The sequence below is a fragment of the Aplidium turbinatum genome, chromosome 3 (assembly GCF_918807975.1).
Source record: "Aplidium turbinatum chromosome 3, kaAplTurb1.1, whole genome shotgun sequence".
Lineage (NCBI taxonomy): Eukaryota > Metazoa > Chordata > Ascidiacea > Aplousobranchia > Polyclinidae > Aplidium > Aplidium turbinatum.
In genome coordinates, this window is record NC_137474.1 from 28,067,249 (window position 1) to 28,082,485 (window position 15,237).

A 15,237-nucleotide genomic window follows, 5' to 3' on the forward strand; every position below is an offset into this window, starting at 1 on the left:
TTAGGCGCAGACAGTTAGGCGTTTGTTAAATAGGCGCGCACACTGTGGCATCTGGATATTTAGGTGCGGAGCACTGTGGCGCCCGTTCATTTAGGTGCTATTCCTAGTAAAGTCTGCAGATTGTATCAGCTTGGCAGGTATGGCAATGCTTTTCACACAAAATTTTATATTGAACAGAAAAATATGTTGTTTTGTTAATGCGCGTGTGGAGATGAGGTGCGAGACATCTCTCTACTACTCTTGATTTTAGCACATCTCCACAGGACATTTGCTATTCATCCTGAACACAGGTTGTAGCCAGATGGAACTTTGTTTAATCTTAAAGTAATTTGCGTTTTTCTGGTGAAGTAAATTCACCAGAAGAACGCAAATTACTTTAATTATCAAATGCCTGGTGAACAGTCTCTCTCTATTTTTATTTAATTTGTTATCTTTCACAATTACTTCTACTTGGGATGGATTGGTTGTGTGGCGAGTACGTATGAGACAACACTCTACTACAGTACATGAATACATTTCTATAGGGCATGTGAACCCTGGCTACAAGTTGCAAGCATAATGGTGCGACTTTGCTTGTTATTAAACCTACTCAGGGTTTTGACGGAAAACTAAGTTACTCTTCACTCAAGCCTACCACCCGCCTGAATATAGGCTACAGTATATTTTTTACTGATGTTTAGCATAGTTATTATTTGACTTAACTAAAAGTGAACTCAGTCATGTTCGGAAACTTGAATAGTTTACTGATAAAGTTTTCGCCGATGCAAACCTGGACTAACAGCAAATAAATGCGGAACACGCGCATTAAAATACAATATATTTTTCTGTTCAATATAACATTTTGTGTGAAAAGCATTGCCGGTTTAAGCAGCTTCACTCACAGAAGCCATGACATATTTTTTTGTTCAATATAACATTTTTTGTGAAAAGCATTGCCCTACCTGCCAAGCTGATACAATCTGCTGACTTTACTAGGAATAGCCCCTAAATGAACGGGCGCCACAGTGCTCCGCACCTAAATATCCAGACGCCACAGTGTGCGCGCCTATTTGACAGGCGCCTAACTGTCTGCCTAAAAGACTTGCTCCCCTTTTATAAAACCTGACCATTTCTACCCTTAGGAAACGTTCAAATATTACTAAACCCCCCCCCCCTCCCCCTTCGAGGGGGAGGGGGGGGTTTATGCAAAGCGTTACGTTAGCGTCACATTGGGGGGGAGGGGGTTCAAGCAAAACGTTACGTAATGCTTTCGAGTACGGAATGGTAGTTTTTTGTGCTGAATTCGTACTGAAAAAGCGTTACATGGGAGAGGGGGGGATTGAAAAAAGCGTTACGTTGGCGTTACATGGGGGAGGGGGGGCTCAAAAATTCGGAAAAAAAGCGTTACGTAATATTTGAACGTTCCCTTATAATGTCACCATTGAGGGTGTGAAGTCACTTACCCACAGCGGAAACATTTCTCAACTCTGAAGACACGTGTTTTCCCCTCGGATGCCAACTAACCTACCCAGTCAACAAAATCTGTCATTTTTACATTGATTCTATGTTTGCAGTCGTTGAATCAAGGTCAAAATGACAAATTTTGTTGTCTGGGTGGTTCTCCTTGTTAACAACGATTCAATGTCCGACAACATTGAATCGACATAAAAACGACAATATTGCCAGTTGATGTAAATTAGCTTTGTTAAAATAAACGTCGGGAGTTACAAACAAGACTTATAGCTGGTGATCGCAGCTGGATATTTTCCATAATAGTGTTATTGATTCCCACTATTTTATTTCCATTTCTTGTAGTTAAATGTTGCATTTATGCACAATTGCACAAGCATTCAAACCTCAGCACAATATTTTGGTAATGTGACAATTGCGACAAATATACTCGTATCGTAATGTTTTCAAAGAAAAATGGTCTTTATCTAATAGTTTATCTAGCATGTTTAAGCTTTGCACTAAATTGTTTGGAAATTTAAAAATTCTGCATATTACACTGGTCAACAAAAAATTTGTTGCATTTTCATATTCACTTGGTTTTGGGTAATTTTGGGGTGCTGAATCCGAATATGACGTTAATTTTGGTCTAGAAGCTCTAGATTTTTTGCAAATTTTGATTTTTTCCTTTTTTTGAGCAAAAACTGAATATTTTTCAAAAAAATTATATTTTAATGAATAGGAAAAAAAACATTTTTTACGACTGAAATAACTGCTTAACTGTTTTGTCTATAGCTTAGATCTATACTTACTGATAGAAATGCACCGAGATATTGGAAAAAAACATTTCAAAATCATTCGAAAAGCGTCGTAAACAAAATTTCAAACACTATATAGGCTATATTCATAACAAACGAATCATTTTCACAACTACAGTAGTAACCATCGCACTGCATGCAGACCTATTGCAATTACAAGCATAAATAAGCTCTTTTAAAAGTTTGATGTTGTGAGAAAAGTTCACTGGCTGAAAATAGAAAGCGAAATCCACATTACATGCTGGGCAAAAATTGGCATTTGAGGCTCTTGCGTTTGTAAGCTTTTTGGGGGCAGTCTCGTTTAATGCTCCAGCAGTAATCTGCCATCATGTGTCGATTCCATCGGCCTTGGTAACGTTCTTCTACTTACATAAGATCTTGGTGGAACCGCTCTCCTTGTTCGTCACTGACAGCTCCAAGATTTTCTGGAAATTTGTCCAGATGACTGAATAAGAAATGAACTTTAATGCTCATTCTGCATCCTATTCCTAAGTCGCGGAAAGCAAAGAGCATTTTGCTCACAAGAACCTCGTAATTGTGAGCCTTTTTGTTTTCAAGAAAGTTTTTAGTGACATCCACAAAGGACAACCATGCTGCTCTCTGTTTGGTTTTCATCTTATCAGTGAACTGTTGGTCTCGCACAAGGCTTCAAATTTGTGGTCCATTGAAGACACCAGCTTTAATCTTTTCGTATGAAAAGGAGGGAAATGTGTGAACAATATATTGGAAGCAGTCGCTATCAGGGCTTAAAGCTTTCACAAACTGTTTCATCAACCCTAACTTGATGTGAAGAGGGGGAAAACAATTTTGTCTCTACTTACAATCGGATCGTTTAACATGTTTGGCATGCCGGCTTCAAGTGTTTCACGTATGGGCCGATCCTTTTGGGTCTAATGCTTGTCATTAGCTCTGCTGTCCCACATGCAAAGATAACATGGAATCTTTGTGTATCCTTTTTGCTGACCAAATAAGAAACCAACCATTTTCAGGTCAACACATAATATCCAATTGTGCTGATGATATTTCAGCAAGTCAATGACTAGCTTAATATCATCATATGATTCTTTTAAGACAGTTGAATGACCAACTGGAACTCCTCCATATGCATTACCGTATCATTGTGCAAAAGAACACACTTCAGGCTTCGCCTGGAACTGTCTATAAATAAGCGCCATCCACTTGAATCATATGAAGAAACTCCTAGTTTGACGAGAAGGCCTGGAATATCATAGCAGTAAATTAATTGCTTTTCCTCTGAAAAAAAAAGACATAAACATTTCATCTCGTTTCCTGAAAAACGAAACCTTTGTGGAACGGTCCAATATGTGTTTTTCACTAAGCCTTGATGCTAAAAGCTCAGCAGCTTGCTTGGATAAGTCCAAGTCTCGTACCAAGTCATTTAGGTCTGACTGGTTAAATTTCTGAATGGTTTCAGAACTAGAGCCTTCTGAGTCTGCATCTGCTTCCTTAGTATACTTGCATTCCATACTACTGTGGTAAATCTCAAGAGTCTGTTTCTTCATCATCGAAGGATGCAAAACCATTAAATACTGGAGGTGGAAACGTTTCAGAGTGAAGGACATGTCGAATAGCGGAAGGAATATTTGGATATGAAATATTTTGTCTGTTTTTCCTGCCAATGCCCTTGGTGTTAATCAAACAAAAGTAACAATCAGTGCAATGGTCCTTCGGTTCACGCCACACCATAGGGACACCAAAAGGAAGTCCGTTACGTTTTTTCTTTGTCCAGTCTCTTAGCATTTCTTCGCAATTATGGCAGACAATATGTGGAGCCCATTTCTTCTCTTGATCTCTCAGAGGAACTTGAAAATAAGCTTTGTAGGCCTGCTTCACGAATAAATCGTAGGTTAACTATAAATTAACTGTAAATCGAGGTTAACTGCCGTGTTAGCTAGAACTAAATAATTGGATTTTGTTTTAAATTTTAGACCAAATGCTGCAAGCCTCAAAATATCCACTGGTGTGTTGCATAAAAACTAGAGCTTGCAGAAAAAATCTGATTGCAGATTTGGAATCAGTGGCTAAAACTCATTCAGAATCGATCAAAAAATCTCTTGCAACAAGAATTTTTTTTTGTTGTTGTTGACCAGTGTTATCAATGTTTTGCTGAAACATATTTACAATCGTTTTGAGGTACCTATTTGTTCAAGGAGATGTTTCAAATGCAAATATAGATAAACCATATTACTTCCAAAGACAAATCAAAACTTTAAGTAAAAGAGTTTTTAACTCCAATTCCATTTCACCTCATAAATTTTCAAAAATACGGGCAGCCTATTGAGTGTGCGACTCTTAATAAAGTTAATAACTTCACAGCATCTCGCACAGAAGTGTTAATATGCAGTACCTTGTGCAAATTGGTATACTTTCTGCGACCCCTGAAGTTCATTACGCTACCCCCAAGGGGTCACAACCCCCAGTTTGGGAAGCCCTGGCTTAGACACACGCCCAGCTGGGTGAATTGAATCTTTTATAGAAATATCAACCTATTTGCATTGATTTTACGCCAGTAGACTTCAAGTTAATTGCAGGCTAAGCATCTACTCCTTGTTGCGCCTCGCTTTCGGTTATCTCGTCCAGCTGATACAGCATAAGATGATGCCGATTCTGACTAGTTCTTTATCAATCAGATTTTGTGTTGCTTGCAGTGTCCCAATTGTGCCGAAATTATGTTAGCTTATATGTAAATCGTGGCAATCTTCTGCCAGAGAGCTATTAATTTGTTACCAGTACCTGGTTGAGCAATTAACGTTATTTTATGATAATTCAACGTCGCTAGATGTCGAATTAATATAAAACAAACGTAAATTTCTTACTGGGCATTGTTGTTATGCAATATAACCCGCCGGGAAAATTAAATTGATTTGTGCTGACTCGAATGTTGAATCAACCCAAAATTAACTTACTTCCCCCCCCCCCGTGAGTTATTCAACATGAATTACCGTAACAGCGTGCGTATCTCGTTGCTCGCTTTATCGCTACTTTTGGTATTACCGGTATTACATCACAAAAAATCACACAATGCGGTGGTGATAGACTACTCTAGTATATATATTTTTCGCTTCTTGTTTTACATAATTTGGTACAATCTTTTTGTAACAGTTCACAGCAATTGCCGAGGCAATTTCAACTTTTGCCGTTTGGCCTCGGCAACGTTTTTGCCAAAGTAAAAATATGCTAATTTCGAAGACTGTGCTTATAAATATCGTTTGATATCCCTATAAACTACGTCATCAATCTTTCTTTACAAAGCCTATGTGTAAGAGATAGAAATAGTTGTGATATTTTGGAGGCTGCATTATTGTCCTAGAATGGTTGAACTATTGTATTGTGCAATTCTTGCTGAGTTGTTATTGTCGATTTTTGTCCTGAAGTAACGTTTCATTATGCAACTTTTGTTGCGAAACTTGCTTCTAGAAGATTTGGTGTTGGTGCGATTCTCGAAACGTCTTTGAGTTGTTGTTCGGAAAAATGAGTTTTTGTGATGCAGTATTGGAATGGATACCTTAGTCTTGGAAGCTTCTGGTCAAGCAAATCTGTTATGAATAGCTGCGTGATTTGAGTTAGAGTTGTGTATTCTGAGGATTAGAAGTTGTAACGATAAGTATGTTGAAGACTATTGTAGAGGTCTAGCCGATATTGAAATGAATAGATTGTGAAAGTGTAACTTATTGTCAATTGTAAAGTAGCTGTTGCAAGTAGTGCAGTAGTGTATTTCTATTTTGAAATTGACCGTTGCTGTTTAGAATTTGATTTTTTTTATGTGCTGGAAGTGGTAAACCATTCATAAATTTAAGGATTTCATCTGACATCTCACTTATAGAACTATTTTACCATTTATCTGACTGTTGAACATTTAATATCTCAATAAACTAGTCATCAATCTTTCCAAAGTCCCTTTATGTGTAAGAGATTAAAGGCCAAATTGTGACAGGTTTTAAAATGCTTTTAAAACCGAATACGGTCCAGTACTATAGTTAAAAGTTGCTTTTCAAAAAGAGATGAAGTTGCATTATAAAATTCCTGAAAACAGTCACTGAACTACATCTTATTGTATACGGTACTATCAATCTATCTATAGCCAAACCAGCAAATGCGCACTTACAACTGCTGCCAAAACAAACCTCAAGAGTGATTTCCAAAGGTTGTTGTTTTTTTACTCCATTCCATCTCCTTAGACCTTCATAAATGTTTTAGCCGAAACAGCCATCAACATAAGGAATGGCGCATTGAAGTGTAGCAGTGCGCATTAGGACATATCGATTCTGGAAATGCGTCCGCACGCATTAGATAATGCATGCTCGCATTAGACAATGCGCACTCGAATTAGATAAAGCAACACGCAGTGTTTAAACCTATAGAAATTTGTTTGTTGGCTGCGTGTAGCACAATAAAATTTGACCTGCTTGTTATTACATCGTATAATTATGTTTCAACATTTCCACAAACTTGTTTTTATAGACCACTCCAAGCAAGAATGCAGAATTCCAGCGAAAGATAAAGTGCAAGCAATTTTATCCTGTTCAGTTTATTAAATGGAAGCGATCGCAAGAGTGCTGAGTATCAACATTCTTATTTATAACTACTAAGACTATTGCAGCGTTCTTTTAGTCAAGATATATACCAGTGGAAGATGCGAGCTATGTTTTTCAAAAGTTAAAGATTGTATAGAAAATATACTGAGTGTTTTTTAAGCAAAAATGTAGTGATGAAAAGTATAGCTTCTTGTTTATGAAACGGCAGTTTATGCGATTCCTTCCAATCGTTGCAGCCAGTGAAGGGTGTCATCGTTGTGGTCTGTCAGGTTAGCATCTCCAGCAGGGCCGAGAGTGGCACAGTGAAAAAGTATAGCTAACCGCGTGCAAACACTTGTCATTTGTTTGTAAATCGAGTGATTCGTACGATTAGCATAAGTTAACACTCTGTAAAGCTCAACCAATATAGGCTGTGAAGCTCAGATGGTTAAAGCGTTAGGTTAGTTTACCCCTTTTGTGTTGACCCAGTCTCACTTGCTGCCTTCACATTATGCGACAACCATAAAAACAGTCATTTAATTGAATGTTGAAATTTTAAGCACGAAGCCAAACGCAAAGCATGACAGCACAGGAAATAATTTGCGAGTCAGAGACGTAGCCGTAAGCAACAGGGAAAAACCATCCATTTCAAAACAGTATTATTTTAGTTACAAGAACAGGCAAACAGTTAAAAATAAGTTAGAATTTATAGGTTTACTGGGCTACGTCACTGACAGTTAATTATCATCAAATATCAACAAAAAAACATCGGTTTTTGAGACAGCATTTACCAGGACGCCCTTTCTTAAATCGTGTCGTCATATTGTGTCGAGCAACATACTCCTGTACCAAGTCCAACACATCAGCAATCGTTGGACTAAATCCATGCTGGCATAAAATTCAGATGCATTCGGCCAACGAAGCTCGCACTCTCTATTTCATTGTTCAGTTCTTGCTGTCTCCCCACTTTCTTGTCTGGAAATCCATCCTCTTCATACTTTTCGGATTGAGCTTTCGGGAATTCCAAATTTTTTTCCAGCACCTCTAATCGAAATACTTCCATTTTTTATCTCATTCAAAGCTTTCTCCATGTCTTCTACTCTCCAATCTACAATTCTACTCATCTTGTTTGATGCCAGTCGCAATTAAAAATGATAATTTTGATTAGTAATACAATATCAAGCTGCAAATAAAAAAATAATTGAATTCATTCTAATTGTAAGTTAAGTTGGGTTTGTTGAAAAAAAAATTATAATAAAACTCGCCTAGCTGGGAGCGACTTATCAGATTTTTATACTCTCAAAGTTTTGTTTAGCTGCCTAGCTTCACATCAAGCACTCAAAATGATTTAACTTTAAAGTAACAAAAAAAGTTGAATAGGTGACCTCCAGTGTAGTCTTTCACTGTTCAGTTACTAAAGTAAAGGCACCTAATTAAACGCTCACCAAAGTGCAAACTAAAGTGCACCAAAGTGCAATTTGTAATTAATGCTATTATTCTGTCTGGAACTGCGTTTTACTTTTACTTGCCTGAGATAACAAATCATTTGATTGATCGATCATCTTCGTCGTCACTGATCACGTGACTTCACGGTCTTATACGACCCAGCTATCTCCTGTGATTTTTAGCAACCTATATTTACCACTCCTTTCTGTATTAGTCGCCTGTATAATGATTTATTGTATAAATAATTGACATCACATTCTTTATAATTTTGCTCCAACTGAACTCTCTCCTCTAATCACACCTTCAATGCGCACACTCTCGGCTTGCTCTTTGCTGGAATGGATTTTTTTTGTTCTATTTCTCTCAAATCGTAGCTGAAGAACTCCCCTTAAAATAAAAAAAGATTTCGTCTCATGCGGTCTTTCTAAAACAAATTTGAGCAAAATTGCCGAAGTCAGTTAGAAAGTTTGTGGCGCGCATTAGCGTTGCGGTTTTGAGTAGCGTAAAATAAAAAGCGGATTGTGACGAAAGCGTAAGTTCATTTGCATTGAAATTTCGTTTGGGAATTCAAGGAAGTATATATTAAATAGTTGTGGTTTTTATTTGCTGAGAAAAGAGTGAAAAATATTTCTGTGAGGGCAAGCGCACATTAGCCACTCAGTAGACTGGCGGGCGCATTTGCCACTTTGACTATATATGATTGAACGTCGTTTGTTTCTCGTGTTGCAGGGGTTGACCACTAAGAAACTAATACTGTAAACATATTATGCACACATTGCAGAGTTGTAGATATTGATGTATTTGTAAAGTTGTGACATGACTGCTGTGGCTCATTTTTACTGTCGACCAAACTCTCATCCTTTTCAAGAACGGCATGTTGCACTTAATGAACCAACCAAAATCGGTCGGTCAGTAGCGAGGTGTCGTCCAGCACCCAATAATGCTGTGTTTGATTGCAAAGTTCTTTCTCGAAATCATGCCCTGCTTTGGTTTGAAAATGGCAAGGTAACAAAAATCATTTGTGCATGACATGTGTGGGAAAACTATGTTTTTTTATTTATAGTGTAATGCATGCCACATTCATACAAATGTGATGAAAACATTTTAAACGTAATTTCCCCATAAAACTATGCTACCATATTATATGCTTTCTCCAACCAAATATTGCAATGTTACTTTTGCTGTTGTATTTCACCTTGTTCATCATTCGTACACTTGTGCAACACATGGAGCTAAACTAACAGATAAATGACACGTGGCTCCCTGTGCCTCATCCTGTGAGTAACTATTTGAAAGCAGATAAAAACAAAAGACAAAAGACTCTCTTCTAGACACACGTGTGCTTGAGACGTTCCTGTGGTCCCACCACCGGCCGTCCCTCATCATCGCCCCAAAACTTGTGGGTCCTGTCCCAAGTTCACTGGTGAAGCAATGGAATTTCAAAAAAGCATGTTGGAATCAATACAGCTTCTCGACCAACGAGTGCATTATGGAACTTGTTAGAAATCGAAACTTTCCTCTCACCACTGGCAACACACAGCGAAGCAGACTGAGATGCCTGAAAAATGGCGTCCTACAGCGATCAGTCCTGGCTCCACTTCTCTTTAATATCTACATTCTACACCCATGACCTGCCAAGCATGGTTTCTGCAAAATACGCATCTCACATACGTGGACGACCTAGCAATTCTCCACTCCACATTCCACAAAGTCGTGGGAAAGCTTAGAATACACTCTGAGCCAGGACATAAAAACCCTCTCAGCTTATCTCCAGCAATGGCGCCTGAAACTAGGTTAAAAGTAAAGGAGTTTGGCAAAACCAAAAGTGTGGCAGCAGCTTTCCAGGTCTACATCATCAGATAGCTGATGGTGAGCTGAATGTCCTGAACAACGGAAAATTACTGTCCTCCCCCGAATCAAAATTTTTCGGAGTGACATTAGACAAACCGCTTACGTACCACCACCATTTGGTGTCACTGCACAATAAACTCTCATTGCGTGCTGCGCTGCTCAGGATTTTGGCAGGCTCCATCTGGGGAGCGAGGGCTGACACTTTGCGTATAGCAGCCCTCGTTCTTGTCTACTCTTCACCAGAGTACTGTGCACCTGTTTGGTGACACAGTGCTCACTGCCATCAACAGCGCTCTGCGTGCCTAGACCTCCCCAATCCCCGGACTTTTTTTTGTTTTCATCTATATTGTGACTTTTCTGCATGGGTTTTCAATGCTAATTTCAACAATATGCATAAAAATTTTTTTCGATCAACATCTGGGAAGTTATTCGCTGTTGCTTAGCAACAACTTTTCATAAAAATTACAAAAATCCTCTTTAAAACCTCTTTACTTTTAACCTAGTATGCTAATATCTAGATTATCTGAAAGCATTTCTTCTGCTGAAGAATTAAAAAAAAATTATTAAAATTGGACATTGCTGTCAAGGGGTTTTTGGGGGTAAGGAGTTCAAAAAATATATTAAAAAGTGTCTCAGAGCAACAGAAAAAAAGTTATTAAAAAATTGATACGAACAGTCATGCATGAATGATTTTGTCGCAGTCGCTTCATTCCTACAACGAGATGTATTCCTTGGGCACCACAAACGTTAAATGCCTGGAGTCATATACAGTATAATGTGGAACCGATGATCTCAATGTAGCTAACATCTGGGTACCCATTGCACTTGATGTTAGAATACACGCTTCATTGCTCGGAAAGAGCTCTGATCAAGTGCAAGATGGTCACGGTCCGCCACTATTTCAATAGCATCTCTCACCCAGCATAATGTAGTCTATGTATCTAAATCATGTGGCAAAAAATGGATTAAGTCAGCTGTACTTAACGATAACCTTCTGTATTGCATTTCAGTTTTCACTATTAATCAGTTAGCATTTTCTACTTGTATGATTAGGCTATATAACGTATTGTATACACTTCTACTGTCTAATATTCCGTGTGTATTCATGTATCCATCATGGAGCTGAGGAAGAATAAAATGAACAATGGTGGCTTGCTTGGTAATTTGCAGCTTTTAAAACATTTTAAGGAAGGACAATTTTGACCAACTACTGGAGATGTTCTTCACAAATACATATATCATCTTCGATTAAATCCTCGTAACCACCAGAGTGGGAAGCTCGCAGCTTGGGATACAGCAGTATGTCTAGCAAAAGTATGGCAGCCTGCTTGCATTCCACTGGTGACAAAACAAAATATCCAAAACAAAATTATTCGTTTGGTTGATGAATACAAGAAATACCAACATGCCAAAAAGGAATCTGCTGCCTTGATTAAATTTCGAGAAACACTGACAACACGATTTATGATATCTGCTAAGAATGCCTAAAATCTTATTAACAAAAACAAAACATTGCTACCAGAAGATAAAGCAGAAGATATACAGTTTCTTAAATTACTTTAAACAAACCAACCAGCATTTCTTGGACCCCTTGATAGAAAGAGGTTGAAACGCTTCAAGAATTATGCATTGAAGAATCGAATAAAGGTAATAAAGTATGATGTATGTTTGTTCCCAGTATGCTTAACAGTCTAATGATTTTTAAAGTAACATACCAATTAATTTTTGATACGGATGCATAAACAAGACGTTTTTTACAGATAAATGCAGATTCTCAGTCATCTACGGTACCTCAGGACTTAATTTTTTCGTTAAGTTCAGCTGACTTAATCCATTTTTTTGCCACATGATTTAGATACATAGACTACATTATGCTGGGTGAGAGATGCTATTGAAATTGTGGCGGACCGTGACCATCTTGCACTTGATCAGAGCTCTTTCCGAGCAATGAAGCGTGTATTCTAACATCAAGTGCAATGGGTACCCAGATGTTAGCTACATTGAGATCATCGGTTCCACGTTATACTGTATATGACTCCAGGCATTTAACGTTTGTGGTGCCCAAGGAATACATCTCGTTGTAGGAATGAAGCGACTGCGACAAAATCATTCATGCATGACTGTTCGTATCAATTTTTTAATAACTTTTTTTCTGTTGCTCTGAGACACTTTTTAATATATTTTTTGAACTCCTTACCCCTAAAAACCCCTTGACAGCTACTTTCAACATTTTTCTAGTATCATTTGGCAATAAATTAACAAAAATCAGTCATGCGTGACTGCATAATCTCGGTACTTAAACAGTCATAACTCTGGTACCGATTGTCCAATTTTAATAAATTTTTTTTTTATTTCTTTAGCAGAAGAAATGCTTTCAGATACTCTAGATATCAGAATACTAGGTTAAAAGTAAAGGGGTTTTAAAGAGGATTTTTGTAATTTTTATGAAAAGTTGTTGCTAAGCAACAGCGAATAACTTCCCAGACGTTAATCGAAAAACATTTTTATGCATATTTTTGAAATTACCATTGAAAACCCATGCAGAAAAGTCACAATATAGATGAAAACAAAAGAAAGTCCGGGGATTGGGGAGGTCTCCGTGCAGTGACTGGGTGCCTGCGTCCCACACCATTAGACAAGCTCCACATTCTTGCTGGCACCCAACCCACTGAGCCTCGTCATGAAGAAGCCACTCTGTCTCTCGGTCGGCGGGCATTGGAACCCGACCATCTTCTCCATTCCAAGATTTTTGCTCCTCCAAGCGAGCACCTCCTGTTGATAAAATCAATACACCCATTCGTGCCAGCCGCTCAACTTCTGATTAAAGAAGATAATGGACATTGGACAAGACACCACTGCGGCTAATTGGATTGGCCATAAATAGAATTCTGAATGGAAGTCAAACACCATCAGACTCTTCGTTTATCTCCGATGCCAACACCCGTTCCACTGTCCTGTTTCCCCCCCACCATGCACCAATGGGAAATGGCTTCTTTCTTTAATTGTGAATGTGCTGCTGAGGAACAGACTGCAGACCACATTATCAACGATTGCACCATCTTCAAGCCACCTAATGAAGCGGAAGGTCTGCGTGTCTTGGATGATGAAACAAAAGACTGGCTGCTCTCTAACAGCCTTCTAGCTTAGTCCGGGAACATCGTAAATCTGGGGTGGTTAAAGGATAGACCCTCGGCCCCAGAGGCTCACATGACGACGACGAACTAACAGAATTGCATTGAAAGGATTGCACCTCATTCTTTCTAATGACGACGACGAACTAACAGAATTGCATTGAAAGGATTGCACCTCATTCTTTCTACTATTTTGACAATCTGATTGTGGAAATGTTCAAGCAAATCTAATATAATAGTTGGTGGTTAGTTGCTACTTCAAGTTTGCCTATAAATAAATTTGTAAAGATAACTGCTTTGTCCACAATATTTCCATTTACTATTGATAATGATGAATTTTATAAAAAAAAAAAAAAAAACTTTTGTCAGAGACATGCTTTGTCACTCCCAGAGGCTTAGAAACAAATTCAACTATGATTGAAATTTTTTGTCCTCACATATAGCAGTCAAAGAGTTGTTGTAGTTGATTTTGATCCTGTCATTTGGTTTCGGTGACACATTGAAAACAACTTAAAGTACCTGTCACCCCAGTGATCACTTTCTTGAACGTTTTTATTATGTGGCTACTGCATACTTCATCGTAGTCACATTTTTCATCTTAACGTCATGTTTTTGATACAAATTAAATGCGAAAATGTTCAAGTTTTAAAATGTAGTTACATATGATAGCTTGAATAGCATTTGAACATATTGTTTACAAAGTGTAGCAATTTACCCGTATTATTCCCAGTTGCTGTTGAAGTCTGTATTTTGTTTATTTTTCAAGTGGTCTTTGACTGTTTAGTCTCATATGATAAGAATGGTTTTATTCTAGTTTTACCTACAAGATACGAAGAGCAGCAACGGAACATTTGTCAACAACCAGCGACTGAGCAAGGCATCGGAGGAGAGCTCAGCAGTGGAAGTGAATTCATGTGATGTTGTCCAGTTTGGTGTCGATGTTGTTGATAGCATGAGAAAAGGTACTGTAAGTACAGTAATGTGTGTTTGTACATATGACATTGTAGTCATTGCAAATACGTTTTGGTCTGAACGGTTTTAAGTATGAATGATGTTAGCACATAATTGTCTCTGCGTCTCTGTTGAGTTTGTAACCACTCAATACTGAGTGCAAAGTAGTTGCAAAATTTGGTGCTAATTTTATGAGATTATTGTATTGACATGACTTGTTGGGCTATTGAAGTCATATATCGCTGGACCGGAATGGCCCGTTTCGGCGAGTCCGATTCGGCTAATCCGATTCGGTTAATCCGATTCGGCGAGTTCCCTATTCGGCGAGAGCCTTTTTCGGCGAGTGCCCTATTCGGCGAGTTTTTGAAATTTTATTTTTGAAACGGAATTATCGGGTACCGTAGCCTAACTGTTTTCACATCGTTTTAACGTCGCAGAACGTGCAGAAAGGAATAAAAATGTTTGAACTATTAAATTAAAATTCGTCATGTCAGTTCAGTTGTTTTTATTTCTGATCATCATATCAAAAACAACACACGTCAACATAGCAAAGATAGAAGCGACAAAACGCGAACGCTAAAACGCGAACGCTAAAACGTACTTGATTTCGTCATGTCCGTTCAGTTGTTTTTAAGGTAGAAGCGACAAAACGCGAACGTTAAAACGTGCTTGTGACCGAAGTAAGTTATTGAGTTGAAAGAAATTTGGCACGGTCGCAACACCTTCAGAAAAATTTAAGATGTGAAAGAAAAATAAAAAAAAGAAAATGTTACAAAAAAAATCATGTTTATATCTATAAGTTAGTACTTTTGAATATGTAGTTAAAATGATTAGTTTGGATCCACAAATGTGTGGCCTACAGCTTGGATTGAAAGGAAATTATCAGGTACCGTAGCCTAGTTATCCCTACCAGCAAAAATTTGTTCCAAGAACCCAGTTAGCCTTACAGATCATTTTTACATTGTAGTAACAGAATGAGAAGGCTAACCAAATGTGTGGCCTATCGTTTTAACGTCGCTAAACGTTAAAATCGTGTAGAAAAAAGAACTTTGATGACTAGGATACGTTGCAAGCCTT

At 38.0% G+C, this 15,237-nt stretch overlaps 1 protein-coding gene across 4 annotated transcripts in view; it reads left to right on the forward strand.

The window, feature by feature from the left end:
- Positions 1 to 9,017: 9,017 nt before the first annotated feature.
- The window catches only part of LOC145766221 (uncharacterized), a 49,497-nt gene continuing 43,277 nt past the window's right edge, over positions 9,018 to 15,237 (forward strand). For all 4 annotated transcript variants that reach the window (XM_082577888.1, XM_082577891.1, XM_082577890.1 and 1 more), the window contains exons 1-2: positions 9,018 to 9,232; positions 14,024 to 14,171. In XM_082577888.1, the coding sequence (XP_082434014.1) occupies positions 9,044 to 9,232; positions 14,024 to 14,171 (337 nt within the window). In that variant the 5' untranslated portion in view covers positions 9,018 to 9,043. The remainder of the gene's footprint in view (positions 9,233 to 14,023; positions 14,172 to 15,237) is intronic.